Raw genomic sequence first — 24,006 nt, forward strand, 5'->3', positions numbered from 1 at the left:
GTGGGGACATCGGGACCCGTGGGGACACCGGGACCTGTGGGGACATCGGGACCTGTGGGGACACCCCGGGGACATCAGGACCCCCGGGGACACCGGGACCCGCGGGGACCTGGTGGCCGTGGGGCCGTTGACACCCGCAGGGACGCCGCCGGTGACACCGCCACCGCCGTGGGGACCCGCGGGGACGTCGGGGGACGCGGTGGCATCGTGGGGACGTCACGCGGTGATGTCGTGCGGTGACGTCACGCGGTGTCACGCGACGCGTCCCCTCCAATAAAGGCCGGTGGCCGCTGGCTCCGTGTCCCCATCTGTCCCCAAGGCACCCGGCGGCCATCTTGGCTCCTCCCCCCACAATCTTGGCCCCTCCCCCTACCACCAGCGGCCATCTTGGCTCCTCCCCCCACAATCTTGGCCCCTCCCCCTACCACCAGCGGCCATCTTGGCCCCTCCCCCTACAATTTTGGCTCCTCCTCCTAGTCTTGGCGCCTCCCTCTAAACCAGCGGCCATCTTGGTTCCTCCCCCCCGATCTTGGCCCCTCCCCCTACAATCTTGGCCCCTCCCCCTACCACCAGCAGCCATCTTGGCCCCTCCCCCTACAATCTTGGCTCCTCCTCCTAGTCTTGGCCCCTCCCTCTAAACCAGCGGCCATCTTGGCTCCTCCCCCTACAATCTTGGCCCCTCCCCCTACAGTCTTGGCTCCTCCCTCTACCACCAGCAGCCACCTTGGCCCCTCCCCCTACAATCTTGGCTCCTCCCCCACCGTGTCCCCTCCCCTCCCCCCCAAGCACAGGGCGGGGGCGCTGCCGGCGGCCATCTTCTGCCAACGTCTATATTTATTGGGCGGGGCCCCCCCCCCCAAGCCCCGCCCCCAGGCCCCGCCCCCTCCACAGCCGGGGGCGGGGCCGAGACACAACGACGACTAAAGGTGGGGGGGGGGGTGGGGAGGGGGTAGAGAGGGGCGAAAAGGGCGGGGCTCGGCGGGTGGGGGCGGGACCAGGGGAGCAGGGGGCGTGTCCGGGCGGGGGCCCGCCCCCCCGGGGGGGCGGGGCTAGCGGATGGTGTAGCGCACGTAGGGCACCTCGATGTCGGCGTCGGTGTCGTCGTTGCAGCAGAGCTCGAAGACGAGCGCCTTGACGTGGCGGCCGACCTTCTTCTTGGACACCCGCGCCACGATCTCCGTCATCCTGGGGGGGGGGGGGGGGGGCGTCAGGCACGGGGACGGGTCCCGGTGACCACCGGTGGTGGGCGTGGACACGGGGAGCGTCACCCTAGGGGTCAGGGACGTGGTTGCGGGGTGGGTGCTGGTCGTGGTGGCCAACGGTGGTGGCCTTGAACATGGGGACTGTCACCCTAGGGGGTATGGGGTGGGTGCTGGTCCCGGTGACCAACGGTGGTGGCCTTGGACACGGGGACTGTCACCCTCCGGGGTCAGGGACGTGGTTGTGGGGTGGGTGCTGGTCATGGTGGCCAACGATGGTGGCCTTGGACATGGGGACTGTCACCCTAGGGGGCTGGGGACACGACTATGGGGTGGGTGCTGGTCGTGGTGGCCAACGGTGGTGGCCTTGGACATGGGGACTGTCACCCTAGGGGGTATGGGGTGGGTGCTGGTCGTGGTGGCCAACGATGGTGGCCTTGGACATGGCGACTGTCACCCTAGGGGGCTGGGGACACGACTATGGGGTGGGTGCTGGTCCCGGTGACCAACGGTGGTGGCCTTGGACACGGGGACTGTCACCCTAGGGGGTATGGGGTGGGTGCTGGTCGTGGTGGCCAACGGTGGTGGCCTTGGACACGGGGACTGTCACCCTAGGGGGTATGGGGTGGGTGCTGGTCCCGGTGACCAACGGTGGTGGCCTTGGACACGGGGACTGTCACCCTAGGGGGTATGGGGTGGGTGCTGGTCGTGGTGGCCAACGGTGGTGGCCTTGGACATGGGGACTGTCACCCTGGGGGGCTGGGGACACGACTATGGGGTGGGTGCTGGTCCCGGTGACCAACGGTGGTGGCTTCAACCACGGGTGCCCTCCGCCCTCAGTCCCCCCCTTCCCCACGGGTGCCCCCCGCTCTGGTTTCCCACACCCCACGGGTGCCCCCCACCCACAGACGCGCCCCCCCCCACCCCCCCCCCCCCCACCCATGGGTGCCCTACGGCTGGTCGTGGCGCTCGCGCAGCTTGGCGGCCGGCATGAAGAAGGAGTAGAGCATGGAGACGCCCTGGGACAGCATCGTGATCTCCAGCCGGTGCTCCTTCTGGCGGGGGGGGGGGACGACACGGGGGGCGTTGGGGGGCGTTGGGGGGCACCAGACCCCCAACTGCCCCCCCAGACCCCCAACTGCCCCCCTAGACCCCCAATTGCCCCCCTAGACCCCCAATTGCCCCCCCCCCAGGCCTCCCAACTACCCCAGTCCCCTGGCACCCAACTGCCCCGCTGACCCTCGGCTGTCCCCCCCGAACCCCCAAGTGCCCCCCCAGACCTCCAAGTGCCCCCCCAGCCCCCTAAGTGCCCCCTCCCCAGCCCCCCAGCTGCCCTCCCAGTGCCCCCCAGTGCTCCCAGTACCTTGAAATAGGCGAGGAACTGGCGCAGCGTCATCTCCTGCCCGTCAGGCTGCAGCCCCTGCACCTCGAACCGGTCCCACAGCGTCCACTCCACCTCGTAGTACTGGGGGGCAGACCCACGGCATCGGGGTCAGACCCACGGCATCGGGGGCAGACCCACGGCGTGGGGGGCAGACCCACGGCATCAGGGGCAGACCCACGGCGTGGGGGGCAGACCCACGGCATCAGGGGCAGACCCACGGCATCGGGGTCAGACCCACGGCATCGGGGGCAGACCCACAGCGTGGGGGGCAGACCCACGGCGGAGCATTGGGATCCACGGGGGGGCAACTGGGAGTCTGGGAAAAGTGGCACTAGGACCCGTGGGGCACCCACAGGGCTATGGGGCAGGGCGCTGTGGGGCAGGGCCCTATGGGGCAGGGCGCTGTGGGGCAGGGCGCTGTGGGTCAGAGCCCTATGGGGCAGGGTGCTGTGGGGCAGGGCCCTATGGGGCAGGGTGCTGTGGGGCAGGGCGCCGTGGGGCAGGGCGCTATGGGGCAGGGCGCCGTGTGTCAGAGCCCTATGGGGCAGGGCGCTGTGGGGCAGGGCGCCGTGGGGCAGGGCGCCGTGGGGCAGAGCCCTATGGGGCAGGGCGCTATGGGGCAGGGCGCTGTGGGGCAGGGCCCTATGGGGCAGGGCGCTGTGGGGCAGGGCCCTATGGGGCAGGGTGCTGTGGGGCAGGGCGCCGTGTGTCAGAGCCCTATGGGGCAGGGCGCTGTGGGGCAGGGCGCTGTGGGGCAGGGCGCCGTGGGGCAGAGCCCTATGGGGCAGGGCGCCGTGGGGCAGGGTGCCGTGGGGCAGGGAGGGCGCTGTGGGTCAGAGCCCTATGGGGCAGGGTGCTGTGGGGCAGGGCCCTATGGGGCAGAGTGCTGTGGAGCAGGGTGCCGTGGGGCAGGGCGCCATGGGGCAGGGCGCTGTGGGGCAGGGCGCTATGGGGCAGGGTACTGTGGGGCAGGGCGCTATGGGGCAGGGCGCTATGGGGCAGGGCGCTGTGGGGCAGGGCACTGTGGGGCAGGGCGCTATGGGGCAGGGCGCCGTGGGGCAGAGCCCTACAGGGCAGGGCACCGTGGGGCAGGGCGCTATGGGGCAGGGCGCCGTGGGGCAGAGCCCTATGGGGCAGGGCGCCGTGGGGCCGGCCCCCTTACCTTGTTGCGGGGACAGGCGAGGGGCTCGGAGAAGCCGACGAAGGGCAGGGCCAGGTTGAGGAAGGCGTTCTTGTAGGAGGCCAGGCGCCGGTGGCCCTGCACCAGCTTGTAGAGCTCGAGGCAGCCCAGCCCCACCACCGCCGCCGTCGTCGTCGCGATGGCCGGGATGATTTTCCCCGCGATCAGCTTGCTCTGCGCCCAGCGGGAGGGACGGGGGTGACCCCGCGGCACCCCCCGCCCGTCCGCCCCCCCCCCCCCCCCCCGCCCCGCCTCTGGAGGCCGTAGGGAGCCTACGGCACCCGGAAGGACCCTACGGCGCCCGTAGGGAACCTATAGCACCCATAGGGAACCTATAGCGCCCCTAAGACCCTATAGCACCCGTAGGGACCTTATAGCACCCCTAAGACCCTATAGCACCCATAGGGACCCTATAGCACCCATAGGGACCTTATAACACCCGTAGGGACCTTATAGCACCCGTAGAGAACCTATAGCACCCAAAATGACCCTACAGCACACATAGGGACCCTACAGCACCCCAAAGACCCTATAGCACCCATAGAGACCTTATAACACCCATAGGGAGCCTATAGCACCTGTAGGAACCCTATAGCACCCAAAAGGACCTTATAGCACCCATAGTGACCCTAGAGCACCCACGAGAACCCTATGATACCTGTAGGGACCCTACAGCACGCAAAATGACCCTATAGCACCCATAGAGACCTTATAGTACCCACAGGGACCCTATAAACACCCCTAGGGAACCTATAGCACCCATAAGGACCTTATAGAACCCATAGGGGCCTTAGAGTACCCACAGGGACCCTATAGCACCCATAAGGACCCTATACCACCCATGGGGATCCTATAGCACCGGTAAGAACCCTATAGCACCCGTAAGACCCTATAGCACCTGTAAGAACTTATAGCACCCATACGGGCTCTGTAGCACCCATAGGACCCTATAGCACCTGTAGGAACCCTACAGCACGCGTAAGACCCTACAGCACCCATAGGGACCCTATAGCACCTGTAGGACCCCCACAGCACCCACAGGACCTCCCAGCACCCATAGGATTCCTTATAGCACCCATAGGACTCCCGCAGCACCCTCAAGACCTCCCAGCACCTCTAAGACTCCTATAGCACCCACAGGACCCCCGCAGCACCCATAGGACCCCCAAAGCACCCATAGGACCCCCTTGGGTCCCCAGAGCTCCCATGGGACCTCCCAGCACCCACAGAACCTCCCAGCACCCATGGGACCCCCACAGCACCCCCAGGACTTCCCAGCACCTCTGAGACCCCTATGGCACCCACAGGACCCCCGCAGCACCCACAGGACCCTTATGGGACCTCCCCCAGCACCCATGGGCCCCCCCCAGCACCCATGGGTGCCCCGCAGCACCCACCTTGTGCCGGTCGGCCGGCGGGATGTCGTAGTTCTCGGCCCGCAGGTTGGAGGCGGCGACGATGAAATCCATGTGGAAGTTGGTGTCGTCGTCCTGGGGGGGGGGCAGCACCCATGGGTGGGGGGTGTGGGGGGAGCACCCATGGGTGCTGGGGGGGGGGGGGGGAGGGGCGGCACCCACCTTCTCGAAGTCGATGGGGTACATGCGGAAGCCGGGCAGCTCCTCGGGGCTGGGCAGCGAGGCCTTGAGCTCCTCCAGCCGCCCGTCGTCTGCGGGGCCGGGGGGCACCCATGGGATAGCAGCACCCAAGGGTGCCCCCGGAACGCCCGCAGCCACACCCCCCCCCCCGGTGCCCCTCCCCCGGGGGTCCCATGCCCGTGGTCTGCTGCCCCGTGGGTGCTACAAGGCTGTGACTCCTGGCCCGATGCACCCAGGGGTGCTACAAAGCCGTGGGGCCCTGTCCTGGAGCACCCATGGGTGCTGCTAAGCTGGGTCTCCTGTTCCATTCCACCCAGGGGTGCTACAAACCCCATCCCCTAGCCCATAGCACCCATGGGTGCTACAAACCTGTGTCTAGTGCCCCGTAACACCCATGGGTGCTACAAACCCCCATCTCCTGCCCCACAACGCCCATGGGTGTCACAAAGCTTCACCTCCTGCCCCATAGCACCTATAGGTGCCCCAACCCCTACCCCTACCCCCCCAGCACCCATGGGTGCCCCCCAACACCCCCAACCCCATTTTCCCCCCCTCCCCCCTCCCCTCAGTGCCCCCTCCCGCCCCCGCGGCCACCCCAAACCCCCCACCGCATAAGCCCTTAACCCCCGCCCCCCGCAGCACCCACGGGTGCCCCCAGGCACCCACCCAGGGCGGCGGCGGCGCTCTGCAGCTCCTGGTCGGAGACGTGGATGCGCACCCCGGCCTTGGGGGCGAAGGGGGGGACGCGGACGTGGCGCAGGAGCTCGGCCACCGCCGCCCGGTCCCGCGAGCCCCCGATGCCGTAGCTCTGGGCGAAGAGGTTGGCGGCCGCCATCACGTAGTCCAGGTGCAGGGGCTGGGGGCACCCAAGGGTGGCCGCGGGTGAGACGGGGCGGGGAAGGGACGGGGGGAGCGGGTGGGGGGGGAGGGGGGCGCCTAAGGGTCATGGGGAGGGGCGCCCAAGGGTTACGGGGTGGCGCCCGATGGGGGGGGATGGCACCCAAGGGAGATGGGTGGCACCCAAGGGTGGTGGATGGCACCCAAGGGTCAAGGGATGGCACCCAAAGGGGATGGGTGGCACCCAAGGGTCATGGGGTGGCACCCAAGGGTGGTGGATGGCACCCAAGGGTGATGGGTTGGCACCCAAAGGTCAAGGGATGGCACCCAAGGGTGTTGGGACGGCGCCCAGTGGGGGTGGATGGCACCCAAGGGAGATGGGTGGCACCCAAAGGTGGTGGATGGCGCCCAACAGTCATGGGTGGCACCCAAGAGTGATGGGATGGCACCCAAAGGGGGATGGGATGGCACCCAAGGGTGTTGGGATGGCACCCAATGGGGGTGGATGGCACCCAAGGGTGATGGGTGGAACCCAAGGGCGATGGGTGGCACCCAAGAGGGATGGGTGGCACCCAAGGGTGGTGGATGGCACCCAAGGGCAATGGGTTGGCAACCAAAGGTCAAGGGATGGCACCCAAAGGGGGATGGGATGGCACCCAAGGGTGTTGGGATGGCACCGAAGGGTGGTGGACGGCACCCAAAGGTCAAGGGATGGCACCCAAGGGTGTTGGGACGGCGCCCAATGGGGGTGGATGGCACCCAAGGGAGATGGGTGGCACCCAAGGGTGGTGGGTTGGCACCCAAAGGCCAAGGGGTGGCATCCAGGGGTGGGGGGGGCACCACCCAAAGGCCTCGCGATGGTACCCGAAGGTGCCCCCTCCCCCCAGCACCCACGGGTGCCCCCACTCACGTTGTCGGGGTCGAAGACGAGGGGGTGGGGGCAGCGCTTGGGCCCCGACCAGAAGAGGGTCCCCGAGTTGGTCTTCTGCGGGGGCACCAGGGCGTCGGCACCCCAAAACGCCCCAAAACCACCCCAAAACGGCCCCAAACACCCCAAAGCGGCCCCAAACACCCCAAAACGGTCCCAAATGCCCCAAAAGGGCAACCAGGCACCCCGAAACGGCCCCGAATACCCCAAAATGGCCCCTGGGCATCCCAAAACTGCCCTGAACACCCCAAAATGGTCCCAAGCACCCCAAAATGGCCCCAAACAACCCCAAAATGGACCCGATACCCCAAAGCAGTCTCCTGGCACCCCAAAATGGCCCCGAATACCCCAAAATGGCCCCTGGGCATCCCAAAACTGCCCTGAACACCCCAAAATGGTCCCAAACACCCCAAAATGGCCCCCAATGCCCCAAAACAACCCCAAGCACCCCAAGATGGCTCCCAGTAACCCAAAATGGTCCCCAGGTACCCCAAAATGGCCCCCAGGTGCCCCGAAATGGCCCCAAATAGCCCAAGATGGCCCCTGGGCACCCCAAAATGATCCCAAACACCCCAAAGTGGCCCCTGGGCACCCCAAAACAGCCCCCAGGCACAGGAAAATGGCCCCAAACACCCCAAAACACCCCAATGTCCCCAATACCCCCAATGACCCCGATGTCCCCAGTGACCCCAATACCCCCAAAGTCCTCAATGGCCTCAACGACCCCAATGTCCCCAATGACCCCGAAGACCCCAATGACCCTGATGTCCCCACTGACCCCAATGGCCTCAACGACCCCAACGTCCCCGACGACCCCACTGACCCCGCTGCCCCCGTACCTGCCCCGGGGGGAAGCTGTGCAGCAGCTGCCGGATGTTGTTGCTTACCCCAACGTCCCCAATGACCCCAATGTCCCCAATGACCCTGATGTCCCCATTGACCCCAGTGACCCCGATGTCCCCATTGACCCCAATGGCCTCAACGACCCCAATGCCCCCGATGACCCTGATGACCCCAGTGACCCCGATGTCCCCATTGACCCCAATGGCCTCAACGACCCCAATGCCCCCGATGACCCTGATGACCCCAGTGACCCCGATGTCCCCATTGACCCCAATGGCCTCAACGACCCCAATGCCCCCGATGACCCTGATGACCCCAGTGACCCCGATGTCCCCATTGACCCCAATAACCCCAATGTCCCCAATGACCCCAATACCCCCAACGTCCTCAATGACCCTGATGTCCCCATTGACCCCAATGGCCTCAATGACCCCAACGTCCCCAATGACCCCAGTGACCCTCATGTCCCCATTGACCCCAATGGCCTCAACGACCCCAATGCCCCCGATGACCCCGCTGCCCCCGTACCTGCCCCGGGGGGAAGTTGTGCAGCAGCTGCCGGATGTTGTTGCTTACCCCAATGTCTCCAACATCCCCAATGACCCCGATGTCCCCAATGTCCCCAACGACCCCCATGTCCCCATTGACCCCAATGACCCCGATGTCCCCAATACCCCCAACGTCCTCAATGACCCTGATGTCCCCATTGACCCCAATGGCCTCAACGACCCCAACGTCCCCAATAACCCCGATGACCCCAATACCCCCAACGTTCTCAATGACCCCGATGTTCCCATTGACCCCAATGCCCCCGATGACCCCGCTGCCCCTGTACCTGCCCCGGGGGGAAGTTGTGCAGCAGCTGCCGGATGTTGTTGCTTACCCCAACGTCCCCAATGACCCCAATGTCCCCAATGACCCCGATGTCCCCATTGACCCCAATGGCCTCAACGACCCCAATGCCCCCGATGACCCCGCTGCCCCCGTACCTGCCCCGGGGGGAAGTTGTGCAGCAGCTGCCGGATGTTGTTGCTGTACTGCCGGTGCCAGTGGCGGCAGGCCCAGGCGACGCAGTCGGGCCAGGCGCGGGGCCGCTCCCCCCGCAGGCTGCGCTGCAGCGCCTCCAGCACCTCCAGCGGCTGCGTGCCCGCCAGCCGCAGCGTGCGCTCCACGAAGCGGGGGTCCCTGCGCCGCGGGGGGGGGGGGGGGCACGGGGGGGACACAGGTGAGGGGGCACCCGTGGGTGGAGGGGGGAACGGGGGGGGGGGGGAGGGGGGAGGAGCGCGGGGGAGCGGTGCGATGGGGGGGTAATAGGGGGGTAGGGCAATGGGGGGGATGCGACGGGGGGGAAATGGGGGGCAATTGGGGGGACAATGGGGGGTGTAATAGGGGTGGGGCAATGGGGGGGCAATGGGGGGTGTAATAGGGGTGGTGCAATGGGGGGGGCAATGTGGGGACAATGGGGGGGCAATGGGGGGTGTAATAGGGGGGTGGGGCAATGGGGGGGCAATGGGGGAGGCAATGGGGGGGACAATGGGGGGGCAATGGGGGGTGTAATAGGGGCGGTGCAATGGGGGGGCAATGGGGGGGGTGTAATAGGGGTGGTGAAAAGGGGGGGCAATGGGGGGTGTAATAGGGGTGTTGCAATTGGGGGGGCAATGGGGGGTGTAATAGGGGTGGGGCAATGGGGGGGAAATGGGGGGGCAATGGGGGGACTATGGGGGGTGTAATAGGGGGGTAGGGCAATGGGGGGGATGCGACGGGGGGGGAATGGGGGGCAATTGGGGGGACAATGGGGGGTGTAATAGGGGCGGTGCAATGGGGGGGCAATGGGGGGGCAATGGGGGGGTGTAATAGGGGTGATGCAATGGGGGGGCAATGGGGGGACAATGGGGGGGCAATGGGGGGGCAATGGGGGGTGGTGCAATGGGGGGGCAATGGGGGGGACAATGGGGGGGACAATGGGGGGGTGTAATGGGGTGGTGAAAAGGGGGGGCAATGGGGGTGTAATAGGGGTGGTGCAATTGGGGGGGGCAATGGGGGGTGTAATAGGGGGGTGGTGCAATTGGGGGGGGCATTGGGGGCACAATGGGGGAGGCAATAGGGGGGCAATGGGGGGGTGTAATAGGGGGGTGGGGCAATGGGGGGGCAATGGGGGAGGCAATGGGGGGGTGTAATAGGGGTGGTGAAAAGGGGGGGCAATGGGGGGTGTAATAGGGGTGGTGCAATTGGGGGGGGCAATGGGGGGGCAATGGGGGAGGCAATAGGGGGGCAACGGGGGGGTGTAATAGGGGGGTGGGGCAATGGGGGGGCAATGGGGGAGGCAATGGGGGGACAATAGGGGGGCAATGGGGGCTGTAATAGGGGTGGTGCAAGGGGGGAGGCAATGGGGGGGCAATGGGGGGGTGTAATAGGGGTGGTGCAATGGGGGGGTGTAATGGGGGGGTGCGATGGGGGGTGCAGCGGGGGCGGTGCACGGGGTGCAGTGCAATGGGGGCGATGCACAGGGTGCAATGCACCGGGGGGGGTGCACGGGGGAATTGGGGGCGCAACGCAGCGGGGGGGGCGGCGCGCGGGGTTTTGGGGTGCCGTGCAATGCGGGGGGGGGGGACGCACGGGGCGGGGGGGTGTTGGGGGGGCCGACGCAGCAGGAGGGGGGAGATGCACGGGGGGGGGGGGGGGACGACGACTGCGACACACAGGGGTGCTGCAGGGCGGGGGCAGGGCTGCAATGGGGGGGGGGGAGGGGGAAGATCCCGCGACGCACCCAGGGGTGCCCCCGCCCCCCCCCCCGCCCCTCCCCCACGCACGTCAGGTACTGGTTGACGTTCTCGGCCGGCTGCTTGAAGAGCCCCTCGAACTCGTCCCGTGCCCACTGCGGGGGGGGGGGGGGGACATGACGACACCCAGGGGGGGTCAGCTGGGGAGGGGCGACCCAAACCAACCCCCCCTAAAATCTCCCACCCCCCCTCCATGTCCCCAAGCAGCCCCCCCAAGGTCCCCGGGGCCACCCAGGTGTCCCCGAACAACCCCCAGGTGTCCCCAAGCCCCCCCATCCCCACCCCCCCCAATGTGACCCCAAGTCCCCCCCCACGTCCCAACGCCCCCAATGTCCCCGTGTCCCCATGCCCCCCCCGCCCCCAATGTCCCCATACCCCCAATGTCCCTGTTTCCCCCCAAAAGTCCCTGTGTCCCCCCAATGTCCCCACACCCCCCAGTGTCCCCCCCGCCCCCAGGGTCCCCATACCCCCAACGTCCCCGTGTCCCCCCAATGTCCCCACGCCTCCCAGTGTCCCCATGCCCCCCCCCCGCCCCCAATGTCCCCATACCCCCAACGTCCCCGTGTCCCCCCAACGTCCCCGTGTCCCCCCAATGTCCCCACACCCCCCAGTGTCCCCCCCCGCCCCCAGGGTCCCCATACCCCCAATGTCCCCGTGTCCCCCCAATGTCCCCACACCCCCCAGTGTCCCCCCCGCCCCCAGGGTCCCCATACCCCCAATGTCCCCGTGTCCCCCCAATGTCCCCGTGTCCCCCCAATGTCCCCACGCCTCCCAGTGTCCCCATGCCCCCCCCCGCCCCCAATGTCCCCATACCCCCAATGTCCCCGTGTCCCCCCAATGTCCCCGTGTCCCCCCAATGTCCCCACGCCTCCCAGTGTCCCCATGCCCCCCCCCGCCCCCAATGTCCCCATACCCCCAACGTCCCCGTGTCCCCCCAGTGTCCCCACGCCCCCCGGTGTCCCCCCCGCCCCCAATGTCCCCATACCCCCAACGTCCCCGTGTCCCCCCAATGTCCCCACGCCTCCCAGTGTCCCCATGCCCCCCCCCCGCCCCCAATGTCCCCATACCCCCAACGTCCCCGTGTCCCCCAAATGTCCCCACGCCCCCCAGTGTCCCCCCCGCCCCCAATGTCCCCATACCCCCAACGTCCCCGTGTCCCCCCAGTGTCCCCACGCCCCCCGGTGTCCCCCCCGCCCCCAATGTCCCCATACCCCCAACGTCCCCGTGTCCCCCCAGTGTCCCCACGCCCCCCGGTGTCCCTGCCCCCCCCGCCCCCAATGTCCCCATACCCCCAACGTCCCCGTGTCCCCCCAGTGTCCCCACGCCCCCCGGTGTCCCCCCCGCCCCCAATGTCCCCATACCCCCAACGTCCCCGTGTCCCCCCAATGTCCCCACGCCCCCCGGTGTCCCCCCCGCCCCCAATGTCCCCATACCCCCAACGTCCCCGTGTCCCCCCAACGTCCCCGTGTCCCCCCAACGTCCCCACGCCCCCCCCCCCCCACCCGGCCCACCTGCAGGGTGTGCTCGATGGCGTTGGGGAAGTTCTTGAGGGTGCAGATGGGGATGGCCTTCTCGGGGGGGTCCTGGCTGGAGCTGTAGGACTCGCTGAGGAACGGGACCACCACCTGCACGTTGCCCTTGGTGCCCAGCGTGCCCGACTCCAGCAGCGGCTTGCGGTAGTACACGCAGCGCCGGTCCATATACAGCCCTGCCAAAGGGGGGGGGGGGGGGGGGCGGAGGCTATACGGGGCGGCCCAGGGGCCTGGGGGGCTGCCCCCAATTGATACAGGGCATCCTGATTGATATAGGGCACCCCCCGCCTGATATAGGGCACCCCGACTGGTATAGGGGCACCCCAACTGGTATAGGGGCATCCTGATTGATATAGGGCACCCCCCGCCTGATATAGGGCACCCCGAGTGGTATAGGGGCACCCTGATTGATATAGGGCATCCTGATTGATATAGGGAACCCCCCGCCTGATATAGGGCACCCCGACTGGTATAGGGGCACCCTGATTGATATAGGGCATCCTGATTGATATAGGGCACCCCCTGCCTGATATAGGGCACCCCGACTGGTATAGGGGCACCCTGATTGATATAGGGCATCCTGATTGATATAGGGCACCCCCCGCCTGATATAGGGCACCCCGAGTGGTATAGGGGCACCCTGATTGATATAGGGCATCCTGATTGATATAGGGAACCCCCCGCCTGATATAGGGCACCCCGACTGGTATAGGGGCACCCTGATTGATATAGGGCATCCTGATTGATATAGGGAACCCCCTGCCTGATATAGGGCACCCCGAGTGGTATAGGGGCACCCCAACTGGTATAGGGGCACCCTGATTGATATAGGGGCATCCTGATTGATATAGGGCACCCCCCACCTGATACAGGGCACCCCGAGTGGTATAGGGGCACCCTGATTGATATAGGGCATCCTGATTGATATAGGGAACCCCCCGCCTGATACAGGGCACCCCGACTGGTATAGGGGCACCCCGAGTGGTATAGGGCAGCCCCCACCTGATATATGGCATCCTGATTGATATAGGGCACCCCGACTGGTGTAGGGGCATCCGGACTGATATAGGGCATCCCGACTATTTTAGGGGTGTCCCGACTGATATAGGGCAGCCCCCACCTGATATAGGGCACCCAGACTGGTGTAGGGCATCCCAACTGGCATAGGGGCACCCTGACTGGTATAGAGCACCCCAACTGGTATAGGGCACCCCAACTGGTGTAGGGGCCTGTACAGCAGCACTGGGGCTCCTCAGAGCACCCCTGCGGTGTCTTTAGGCGGTCCTATAGGTCCTCTGAAAACCCTAAATGCCCTTATAGCATCCATACGGACCCCTGTCGTGCTCCTTAAGGGTCCTAAAGCACCCCTGTGAGGCCCCACAGCACCCTGAGGACCCCTCACAGCACCCCAAGGACCTCTCATAGCACCCTGGGGACCACCTAGAGCACCCTAAGGACCCCTCACAGCATCCACCCCCCACCCCCCACCCAAAGGACACCCCACAGCACCCAAAACCCCTCCCTCAGCACCCTGGGGGACCTCAAAGCACCCCAAAACCACCCCAACCCCCGCCCCACAGCACCCCGAGGACCCCCCGGGGAGGAAAGCGGGGCGGCGGGGGGGGCACCGATGGGTGCTCACGGGCGTCGACGTTGTCGAGGGCGTTGGCGACGCCGTCCAGGGCCTCGAAGAAGTCGTCGTCGTAGACGCGCTCGGTGTCGGGGCCGACGCGGTCGGGGCGGCTGCTCACCCGCAGCGCCGGGTTCATCTCCCGCACCGCCGCCGCCGCCCGCTCCGACTTCAGCTTCTGCAGGGACCAGACGCCCTTTGAGCCCCGCCCCCTTTGAGCCCCGCCCCCTCCCAGCCCCGCCCCCTCCCAGCCCCGCCCTACCAAACCCCGCCCCTTCCAGCAGCACGCAGTCCGATGAAATGCCCAGCCAACTTGACCGTTGACGTTGGCCAACTCAACGGAAACATCTTGATGGATGGCACCAGCTGGCAGGCTCCGCCCCCCCTGAGGCCCCACCCAATCAGGCTCCACCCCCTAGGCTCCTCCCCTTCTCCTTCCATCCCTTTAAGCCCCTCCCACTCACCATGAAAGGTCAAGAGAACCTGACCATTGGCGTTGGCCAACTCAATGGAAGCACCTTAACGGGTTCCCACCTCGTAGGCTCCACCCCCGATACCCCCCCACAAAGGCTCCACCCACTCACCTTCCACCCCATAGGCTCCTCCCCCTTAAGCCCCACCCCTTAAGCCCCTCCCACTCACCATGAATGTCAAGACAACTTGACCATTGACGTTGGCCAACTCAATGGAAGCACCCTGACACTGGTTCCCACCTCATATGCCCCACCCCCTGATAGCCTAGACTCCTCCCCCTCAAGCCCCACCCACTTAGGCCCCTCCCACCTGCTCCACCCCCACCCCGTTAAGCCCCTCCCACTTACCAACGCGCGCCAACGATTCCTGACGTTGACATTGGTCAACGCAACGTCGGCCAACGCAACGTCGGCCAACTCAACGGCAGCTCCTGCCCAGCAGACCTCACCCCATTGGCCCCTACCCCTCAAAGGCTCCGCCCACTCACCCCCCACCACCCCCGCAGGCTCCTCCCCCTTCGGCCCCGCCCCTCACCGTGACATCCCAGGGCCGGAAGAGGAACTGGCGGTTGAGGTTGGACTTCTCGATGGTGTCCATGTCGGTGACGGTGATGGACCCTTCGGGTCCGCAGCCCAGCCCCACCATCGCGAAGTTCTTCAGCAGCTCACAGCCGATGGCCCCCGCCCCGACCTGCACCCGGGGACACGTGGGGACACGTGGGGATACGTGGGGACACGTGGGGACGCGGCCCGAGGTGGCCCAGGAGGGTTGGGGACACGTGGAGGGCGAGGAGGAAGGGACAAAGGGACGGCTGGGGACACACGGGGGAAGTTTGAGGTGTTTGGGGACAACCAGGGACACGTGGGGACCACCTGGAGAGACGTGGGGGACACGGGGACACTTGGGGGACCCATGGGGACATCTGGGGGACCCTTGGGGACATTTAGGGGACCCTTGGGGACCCTTGGGGGACCCATAAGGACACCTGGGGGACCCATGGGGACATCTGGGGGACCCTTGGGGGACCATTTAGGGTACTCTTGGGGACACTTGGAGGACCCATGGGGACATCTGGGGGACCCTTGGGGACATTTAGTGGTACTCTTGGGGACACTTGGAGGACCCATGGGGACATCTGGGGGACCCACGGGGACATCTGGGGGACCCACGGGGACATTTGGGGGAACCATGGGGACATTTCGGGGACCCCCGAGGGCAGCTGGGGGACCCGTGGGGCCATCTGGGGACACAACCCAAGGTGGCCCAGAAGGGTTGGGGACACCCAGATGGGAAGCGGGTGGGGTGGAGGTCACCTGGGGAACCCGTGAGGCCCCACGGGGACACGGGGAGCGGGTGGGGACCCCGGGGGGCCAGTCGGGGACCCCGTGGGGCCAGCTGGGGACCCGGTGGGGACAGCTGGGGACACTGACCACGAAGTACTTCTGGTTGCCCAGCTTGGCCTGCAGGTCGGCCCCGAACACCGCGATCTGCCCGTCGTAGCGGCTGTTGCGCTGGGGAAACACGGACGCGTCACCGGCCCCACCCAAAGGTGCCCGAGCACCCGTGGGTGCCCCTCAAGGCAAGCGCCCCCCCACGGGTGTCCCCGAAGAGGTGGCCCACCCCTGGGGGTCCTCAAGGAGGAGCTCGACCGCGGGTGCACCGTGGCCAACGCCTGTCCCAGGAAGACGGCCACCCACGGGTGTCCCCAAGGAGATGCCCACCCACGGGTGCTCCATCACCAGCGAACAAACCCCAAGGAGATGCCCACCACCCATAGGCGCCTCCAAGGGTGTGACCAACCCATGGGTGTCCTCAAGGGATGACCACCCATGGCCAGCACCCACCCCAAGAAGATGCCCACCCATGGGTGTCCCCAACCAGATGCCCACCCATGGCCAACACCCACCCCACGGAGATGCGCACCCATGGGTGTCTTCAACCAGATGCCCACCCATGGCCAACACCCACCCCACAGAGATGCCCACCCATGGGTGCTCTCAACCAGACGCCCACCCATGGCCAGCACCCACCCCAAGGAGATGCCCACCCATGGGTGCCCCCAGCCAGATGCCCACCCACGGCCAGCACCCACCCCACGGAGATGCGCACCCATGGGTGTCCTCAACCAGACGCCCACCCATGGCCAGCACCCACCCCACGGAGATGCCCACCCATGGGTGCCCTCATCAGACAGCCCACCCACAGCCCGCCCACTTCAAGAGACCCACCCATGGGTGGCCATCCCCAAGGAGCTGACCAACCCCAAGAAGATACCAACCCACAGGTCCCCCGGGGGTGACGCCCACCCCAAGAGGACGCCCAAGCAGGGGTCTCCCATGGGTGCCACCCCCCCCGCCCCCCCCACGCCCGACGGGTGCCCCCGCGGGTGCTCACCGGGCGGCACTGCTCCTCGGTGAGCAGCGTCTCCTTGTTCTCCTCGGGGAGACACTCGAGCGCGTCGAAGTAGAGCCACTGCGTGATGGGCGTGAACTTCCCCGACACCGCCTGCGGTGCCACCACCGCCGTCAGGGACCCAGGCGGCCGGGTGACAAACAGCTCCGGCCACCGCGGCCCCGGGGGACCCAGGTGGCCATAAAAAGGACCCAGCTGGCCACGAGGGGACAGGGTTGACCAAGGAAGGGGACACCGTTGACCAAGGAGGGGACACGGTTGACCAAGGAGGGGGACACCGTTGACCAAGGAGGGGGACATGGTCAACCAAGGAGAGGAGAACATGGCCGACCAAGGAGGGGACACTGTTGGCCAAGGAGGGGACACCAATGACCAAGGAGGGGACACCGTTGACCAAGGAGGGGACACCGTTGACCAAAGAGGGGACACCGTTGACCGAGGGGGTACACTGCTGACGAGGAGGGGACACCATTGACCAAGGAGGGGACACCAATGACCAAGGGGGGGACACCAATGACCGAGGTGGGACACTGCTGACGAGGAGGGGACACCAGTGACCAAGAAGAGGACACCAGTGACCAAGGAGGGGACACCATTGACCAATGAGAGGAAACCATTGACCAAGGAGAGGACACCGTTGACCATGGAGGGGACACCAATGACCAAGGAGGGGACACCGTTGACCAAGGAGGGGACACTGTTGGCCAAGGAGGGGACATCGTTGACCAAAAAGGGGACACCGATGACCAACGGGGGGACACTGTTGACCAAGGAGGGGACACCAATCACCAAGGGTGGAAACCAATGACCAAGGAGGGGACACCAATGACCAAGGAAGGGACACCAATGACCAAGGAGGGGACACCGTTGACGAGGACGGGACACCATTGACCATGGAGGGGACACCGTTGATGAGGACGGGACACCGTTGACCATGGAGGGGACACCAATGACCAAGGAGGAGACACCACTGACCAAGGAGGGGACACCGTTGGCCAAGGAGGGGACACCAATGACCAAGGCGGGGACACCAGTGACCGAGGGGGGACACTGCTGACGAGGAGGGGACACCATTGACCAAGGAGGGGACACCAATGACCAAGGGGGGGACACCAATGACTGAGGTGGGACACTGCTGACGAGGAGGGGACACCATTGACCAAGGAGGGGACACCGTTGACCAAGGAGGGGACACTGTTGGCCAAGGAGGGGACACCAATGACCAAGGGGGGAAAACAATGACCAAGGGGGGGACACTGTTGACGAGGACGGGACACCGTTGACCATGGAGGGGACACCAATGACCAAGGAGGAGACACCACTGACCAAGGAGGGGACACCGTTGGCCAAGGAGGGGACACCAATGACCAAGCAGGGGACATCACTGACCAAGGAGGGGACACCAATGACCAAGGGGGGACACCGTTGACGAGGAGGGGACACCGTTGACGAGGAGGTGACACCGTCCCGTACCTTCATGACCTCCTGTGCCGCCAGCCCCCCGATGAAGGCGTTGACGGGCGCCAGGTCCCCGGTGGCCTGGAAGGCCAGCTCCCGCAGCAGCTCCTCGTCCAGCTCCGCTCCCGGGGCCACCTCCCGGGCCAGGGCCACCACCTCCGCCGCGTCACCCTGGTGGGAGCGAGGGGACAGTTGGGGACACCCGCAGGGACGGTCCGTGGGGCCGCAAGGAGCGCTGGTGGCCCCGGCTTTGGGCTTTGGGGACGTCAGTGGGACACGGGCGCCCTTGGGGACGTCGCTGAGGATGTCACCGGGGACAGGGACACCCGGAGGTGGCCCTTGGGGACATCTCCACCCACGAGGAGCGTGGTGACACGGATCGGTGGCTCTGCGTGGGATCTACTGGGGACAGCTCTGGGGACATCCCAGCGTGACCTGGTGGCCACCATGTCCCCAATGTCCCCCAGTGTCCCCAAGTGGTGTCTGAGCCATGCGAGGTGGCCATGTTGGCTCAGGACCTGGTGGCCACCGTGTCCCCAATGTCCCCAAGTGGTGGCTGGGCCATGGGAGGCGGCCATGTTGGCTCAGGACCTGGTGGCCACCATGTCCCCAATGTCCCCAAGTGGTGGCTGGGCCATGGGAGGCGGCCATGTTGGTTCAGGACCTGGTGGCCACCATGTTCCCAACGTCCCCAAGTGGTGGCTGGGCCATGGGAGGTGGCCACGTTGGTTCAGAACCTGGTGACCATCATCATCCCCAATGTCCCCAACGTCCCCATGTGGAGGTTGGGCCATGGGAGGCGGCCATGTTGGTTCAGGACCTGGTGGCCACCATTGTTCCCAACGTCCCCAACGTCCCCAAGTGGTGGCTGGGCCATGGGAGGCGGCCATGTTGGCTCAGGACCTGGTGGCCACCGTGTCCCCAATGTCCCCAAGTGGTGGCTGGGCCATGGGAGGCGGCCATGTTGGCTCAGGACCTGGTGGCCACCGTGTCCCCAGCGTCCCCAAGTGGTGGCTGGGCCATGGGAGGTGGCCACGTTGGTTCAGAACCTGGTGACCATCATCATCCCCAATGTCCCCAACGTCCCCATGTGGAGGTGGGGCCATGGGAGGCGGCCATGTTGGCTCAGGACCTGGTGGCCACCATTGTTCCCAACGTCCCCAACGTCCCCAAGTGGTGGCTGGGCCATGGAAGGCGGCCATGTTGGCTCAGGACCTGGTGGCCACCATGTCCCCAACGTCCCCAAGCGGTGTCTGAGCCATTCAAGGCGGCCATGGTGGCTCAGGACCTGGTGGCCACCACTGTCCCCGACGTCCCCAAGCCCCAAGGTGCCCCCAGCCTCCCCACCTGGTGGCGCGGCCGCGGCGGGCGGCCGTGCTGCTGCATGAAGCGGTGCAGCGCCTGCCAGCCCCAGTGCAGGATGGGAGGGCGCTCCGCCTTCCCGAAGTCCGTGATGAGCATCTCCGGCTCCGCCAGCGACTCCCGCAGACGCTTCTGGAGGGGAGCACGTCAGGGACGAGGGGGGACATCGGGGACACAAGGAGACAAGGGGGGACAAGAGGTGAACAAGCAGCCACTCCCAATAACCCCAGTCCCCCATAATCCCTTGCCAATACCCCCAATCCGTTGCTAATACCCCCTAATCCCTTGCCAATAACCCCCTAATCCCTTGCCAATACCCCCAATCCCTTGCCAATACCCCCAATCCCTTGCTAATAATCCCTAATCCCTTGTTAATATCCCCTAATCCCTTGTTAATGCCCCCTAATCTCTCATAATCCCACCCCAGTCTCTCTCAGTGACCCCCAATACCCCATAATCCCCTCCCAGTTCCTCTCAGTGACCCCCAATCCCTCGCCAATACCCCCAATCCCTCGCCAATACCAATCCCTTGCTAATACCCCCTAATCCCTCATTAATACCCCCTAATCCCTTGTTAATACCCCCTAATCTCTCATAATCCCACCCCAGTCTCTCTCAGTGACCCCCAATACCCCATAATCCCCTCCCAGTTCCTCCCAGTGACCCCCAATCCCTCACAATCCCCTCCCAGTGCTCCCTAATCCCCCACAATCCCGTTCCCCGTTCCTCCCAATACCTCCCAGTTCCCAACAATCCCTTCCCAGTGCCCCCTCATCCCCCGTAATCTTCTCCAAATACCCCTCCTTCCTCCATAATCCCCTCCCAGTTCCTCCCAATCCCCCATAATCTCCTCCAGAGCCCCTCAATCCCTTGTAATCCCCTCCCAGTACCCCCTAATCTCCTTCCAGTCTCTCCCAATCCCTCATAATCCCCCATAATCCTCTCCCAGTCACCATAACCCCCCCCAAGTACCTCCCAATCCCTTTCCAGCCCCCAGCAATCCCCTCCCAGTCCCTCCCAGTGCTCCCAGTGCCACTCACGAAGCGGATGTGCTTGGGCATCTTGACCTGGGTGACGATCCCCCCCCGCACGTAGTCCCCGTACCCGCTCGTGTCCCCGATGCTGAAGGTGTATGGCCCTGGGGGGGGGTGGAAATGGGGTCACCACGGCACCCAGGACCCCTCCCCAAGGGACCAAGGGACCCCCAGGGGGGACCCACGCATCTGGGGACCCCCCCAGAAAGGACCCAGGTGCCTCAGCGCCCACCCAAAAGAGGCCTAAGCGTCCCCAAAAGGGACCCTAGCGTCCCCCAGAAGAAGCCAAACGTCCCCAGAAGGAAGCCAAATGTCCCCAAAAAGGACCCAAGCAACCCCAAAAGGGACCTGGGTACCCCCGTGCCAACCCAGAAAGGGCCCAGGTACGTCTGTGCCCCCCCCAGAGAGACCCAAATATCCTTAAAAGGGACACAAATATCCCCAAAAGAGATGCAAATGTCCCCAAAAAGAACCCAAATGTTACCAAAATGGACCCAAATGTTACCAAGTATCCCCAAAAGGGCCCCAAGCGCCCCCAAAAGGGCCTGAATGTCCCCAAAAGGGCACCGAGCGTCCCCAAAAGGGACCCTAAACTCCCCAAAAGGGCCCCGAGCGCCCCCAAAAGGGCCCCGAGCGTCCCCAAAATGGACCCTAAACTCCCCAAAAGGGCCTCAAGTATCCCCAAAAGGGCCCCGAGCGCCCCCAAAATGGACCCTAAACTCCCCAAAAGGGCCCCAAGTATCCCCAAAAGGGCCCCGAGCGTCCCCAAAAGGGACCCTAAACTCCCCAAAAGGGCCCCAAGTATCCCCAAAAGGGCCCCGAGCGCCCCCAAAATGGACCCTAAACTCCCCAAAAGGGCCCCGAGCGCCCCCAAAATGGACCCTAAACTCCCCAAAAGGGCCCCAAGTATCCCCAAAAGGGCCCTGAGCATCCCCAAAAGGGCCCCGAGCGCCCCCAAAATGGACCCTAAACTCCCCAAAAGGGCCCCGAGCATCCCCAAAAGGGCTCCGAGCGTCCCCAAAATGGACCCTAAACTCCCCAAAAGGGCACCGAGCATCCCCAAAAGGGACCCTAAACTCCCCAAAAGGGCCCCAAGTATCCCCAAAAGGGCCCCGAGTGCCCCCAAAAGGGCCCTGAGCGCCCCCAAAATGGACCCTAAACTCCCCAAAAGGGCCCCGAGCATCCCCAAAAGGGACCCTAAACTCCCCAAAAGGGCCCCAAGTATCCCCAAAAGGGCCCCGAGTGCCCCCAAAAGGGCCCTGAGCGTCCCCAAAAGGGACCCTAAACTCCCCAAAAGGGCCCCGAGCATCCCCAAAAGGGACCCTAAACTCCCCAAAAGGGCACCGAGCATCCCCAAAAGGGACCCTAAACTCCCCAAAAGGGCCCCAAGTATCCCCAAAAGGGCCCCGAGTGCCCCCAAAAGGGCCCTGACCGCCCCCAAAATGGACCCTAAACTCCCCAAAAGGGCCCCGAGCGCCCCCAAAAGGGATCCTAAACTCCCCAAAAGGGCCCCAAGTATCCCCAAAAGGGCCCCGAGCGCCCCCAAAAGGGCCCCGAGCGCCCCCAAAATGGACCCTAAAGTCCCCAAAAGGGCCCCGAGCGCCCCCAAAAGGGCCCCGAGCGCCCCCAAAATGGACCCTAAAGTCCCCAAAAGGGCCCCGAGCGCCCCCAAAAGGGCCCCGAGCGTCCCCAAAAGGGCCCCGAGTGCCCCCAAAATGGACCCTAAACTCCCCAAAAGGGCCCCGAGCGCCCCCAAAAGGGCCCCGAGCGCCCCCAAAATGGACCCTAAACTCCCCAAAAGGGCCCCGAGCGCCCCCAAAAGGGCCCCGAGCGTCCCCAAAAGGGCCCCGAGTGCCCCCAAAATGGACCCTAAACTCCCCAAAAGGGCCCCGAGCGTCCCCAAAAGGGCCCCGAGTGCCCCCAAAATGGACCCTAAACTCCCCAAAAGGGCCCCGAGCGCCCCCAAAAGGGCCCCGAGCGTCCCCAAAAGGGCCCCGAGTGCCCCCAAAATGGACCCTAAACTCCCCAAAAGGGACCCGAAACTCCCCAAAAGGGCCCCAAGCGCCCCCAAAAGGGCCCCGAGCGCCCCCAAAAGGGCCCCGAGCATCCCCAAAAGGGCCCCGAGCGCCCCCAAAAGGGCCCCCGAGACCCAAAACCCCCCCAAGGCCAGCGCCCCCACCCCCCCCCGGCCCCCGCCCCCTTGTTTTTGGGGCCGCACCGAGGACGCGGATCTCCACGGGGCCGCAGGAGTTGAGCTCGTCCATGCCCTCCACCTCGGTGAAGGTGACGAAGTCGCCCGTCTCGAAGCCGTGCCGCGCCTCGTCCAGGCACGTCACCTCCCCGGGACACCCCTGGGAAAGAAAATTTTTTGGGGGGGGGGGGGGGGAAACCGTCAAATTGATGACTTTTGGGGTTTCCCGGACCCCCCTTTTTCGGCGTCCCCCCCCCGGGCGGTACCTTGGTGACCATGGAGACCATGGCGCTGAGCGGCTGCTCCCCGTTGGTGTCCGTCACCACCATGTCGTCCCCAAAGTCACAGAACAGCTGCCTGGGGGGGGGGCACGGGGACAAGGGGGGGGGTCAGACGGGGACCCCCGGGTCCCCACGCGCCTGGGGACACCCCGAAAGGGACCCCAAAAGGGTTGGGATCCCCCCAAAATGGATCACCCCCGAACGGGAGCAGGGCGCGTGGGGTTGACCCCGAAAGGGAGCCAGGAATTTGGGGACCCACCCCCCCCCCCAAAATGGACCCAGACATTTGGGGACCCCCCCCCCAAAAGGAACCCAGGCACTTGGCGCTGACCCCAAAAGGGACCCCAGTATCCCCAGAAGGGACCCAGGGGGTTGGGATCCCCCCAAAACAGAGCTGGGTGGCCCCGAATGGGAGCGGGGCACGTGGGGTTGACCCCAAAAGGGAGCCAGGAATTTGGGGACCCCCCCCCCCAAAAGGGACCCCAAACATTTGGGGAACCCCCAAAAGGGACCCGGGCGTCCCCAAAACGGGACCCAGGCGTTTGAAGACGCCCCGAAACGGGACCCAGACATACGGGGACGCCCCTAAAACAGGACCCCAAACATTCGGGGACCCCCAAAAGGGACCCACGAATTTGAGGACCCCCCCAAAAGGGACCCTAAACATTTGGGGACCCCCCCCCAAAAGGAACCCAGGCACTTGGCGCTGACCCCAAAAGGGACCCCAGTGTCCCCAAAAGGGACCCAGGGGGTTGGGATCCCCCCAAAACAGAGCTGGGTGGCCCCGAATGGGAGCGGGGCACGTGGGGTTGACCCCAAAAGGGAGCCAGGAATTTGGGGACCCCCCCCCCAAAAGGGACCCCAAACATTTGGGGAACCCCCAAAA

General features: G+C 65.7%; 1 protein-coding gene across 1 annotated transcript; it reads right to left on the reverse strand.

Annotated features, from left to right (window-relative positions):
- Positions 1-1,041: 1,041 nt before the first annotated feature.
- On the reverse strand, positions 1,042-23,191 carry UBA1 (ubiquitin like modifier activating enzyme 1). Its single transcript, XM_035572565.2, has 20 exons — positions 23,106-23,191; positions 22,867-22,999; positions 20,655-20,752; positions 19,600-19,746; positions 18,268-18,423; positions 16,777-16,887; positions 15,813-15,893; positions 14,917-15,072; positions 13,921-14,086; positions 12,258-12,454; positions 10,777-10,841; positions 8,956-9,151; positions 7,106-7,180; positions 6,025-6,214; positions 5,341-5,429; positions 5,161-5,253; positions 3,746-3,937; positions 2,563-2,664; positions 2,154-2,254; positions 1,042-1,185 (listed from the first exon to the last, which is right to left on the reverse strand). The coding sequence occupies exons 1-20, from the start codon at positions 23,166-23,168 to the stop codon at positions 1,050-1,052; spliced, it is 2,547 nt and encodes an 848-aa protein (XP_035428458.2). The 5' UTR covers positions 23,169-23,191; the 3' UTR covers positions 1,042-1,049.
- Positions 23,192-24,006: the final 815 nt, after the last annotated feature.

The sequence above is a fragment of the Cygnus atratus genome, unplaced genomic scaffold (genome assembly GCF_013377495.2).
Source record: "Cygnus atratus isolate AKBS03 ecotype Queensland, Australia unplaced genomic scaffold, CAtr_DNAZoo_HiC_assembly HiC_scaffold_208, whole genome shotgun sequence".
Classification (NCBI taxonomy): Eukaryota; Metazoa; Chordata; class Aves; order Anseriformes; family Anatidae; genus Cygnus; species Cygnus atratus.

Excerpts from the sequence above, each read along its gene's own strand:
- UBA1 (XM_035572565.2), bottom strand. The coding sequence starts at position 23,168 with ATGGTGGTGACGGACACCAACGGGGAGCAGCCGCTCAGCGCCATGGTC. Across the intron at positions 14,087-14,916 it reads TCCGGCCCTGGGATGTCACG|AAGCTGAAGTCGGAGCGGGC; the intron begins GTGAGGGGCGGG and ends TGGTCCCTGCAG. Across the intron at positions 2,665-3,745 it reads TCGCCTGTCCCCGCAACAAG|TACTACGAGGTGGAGTGGAC; the intron begins GTAAGGGGGCCG and ends TCTGCCCCCCAG.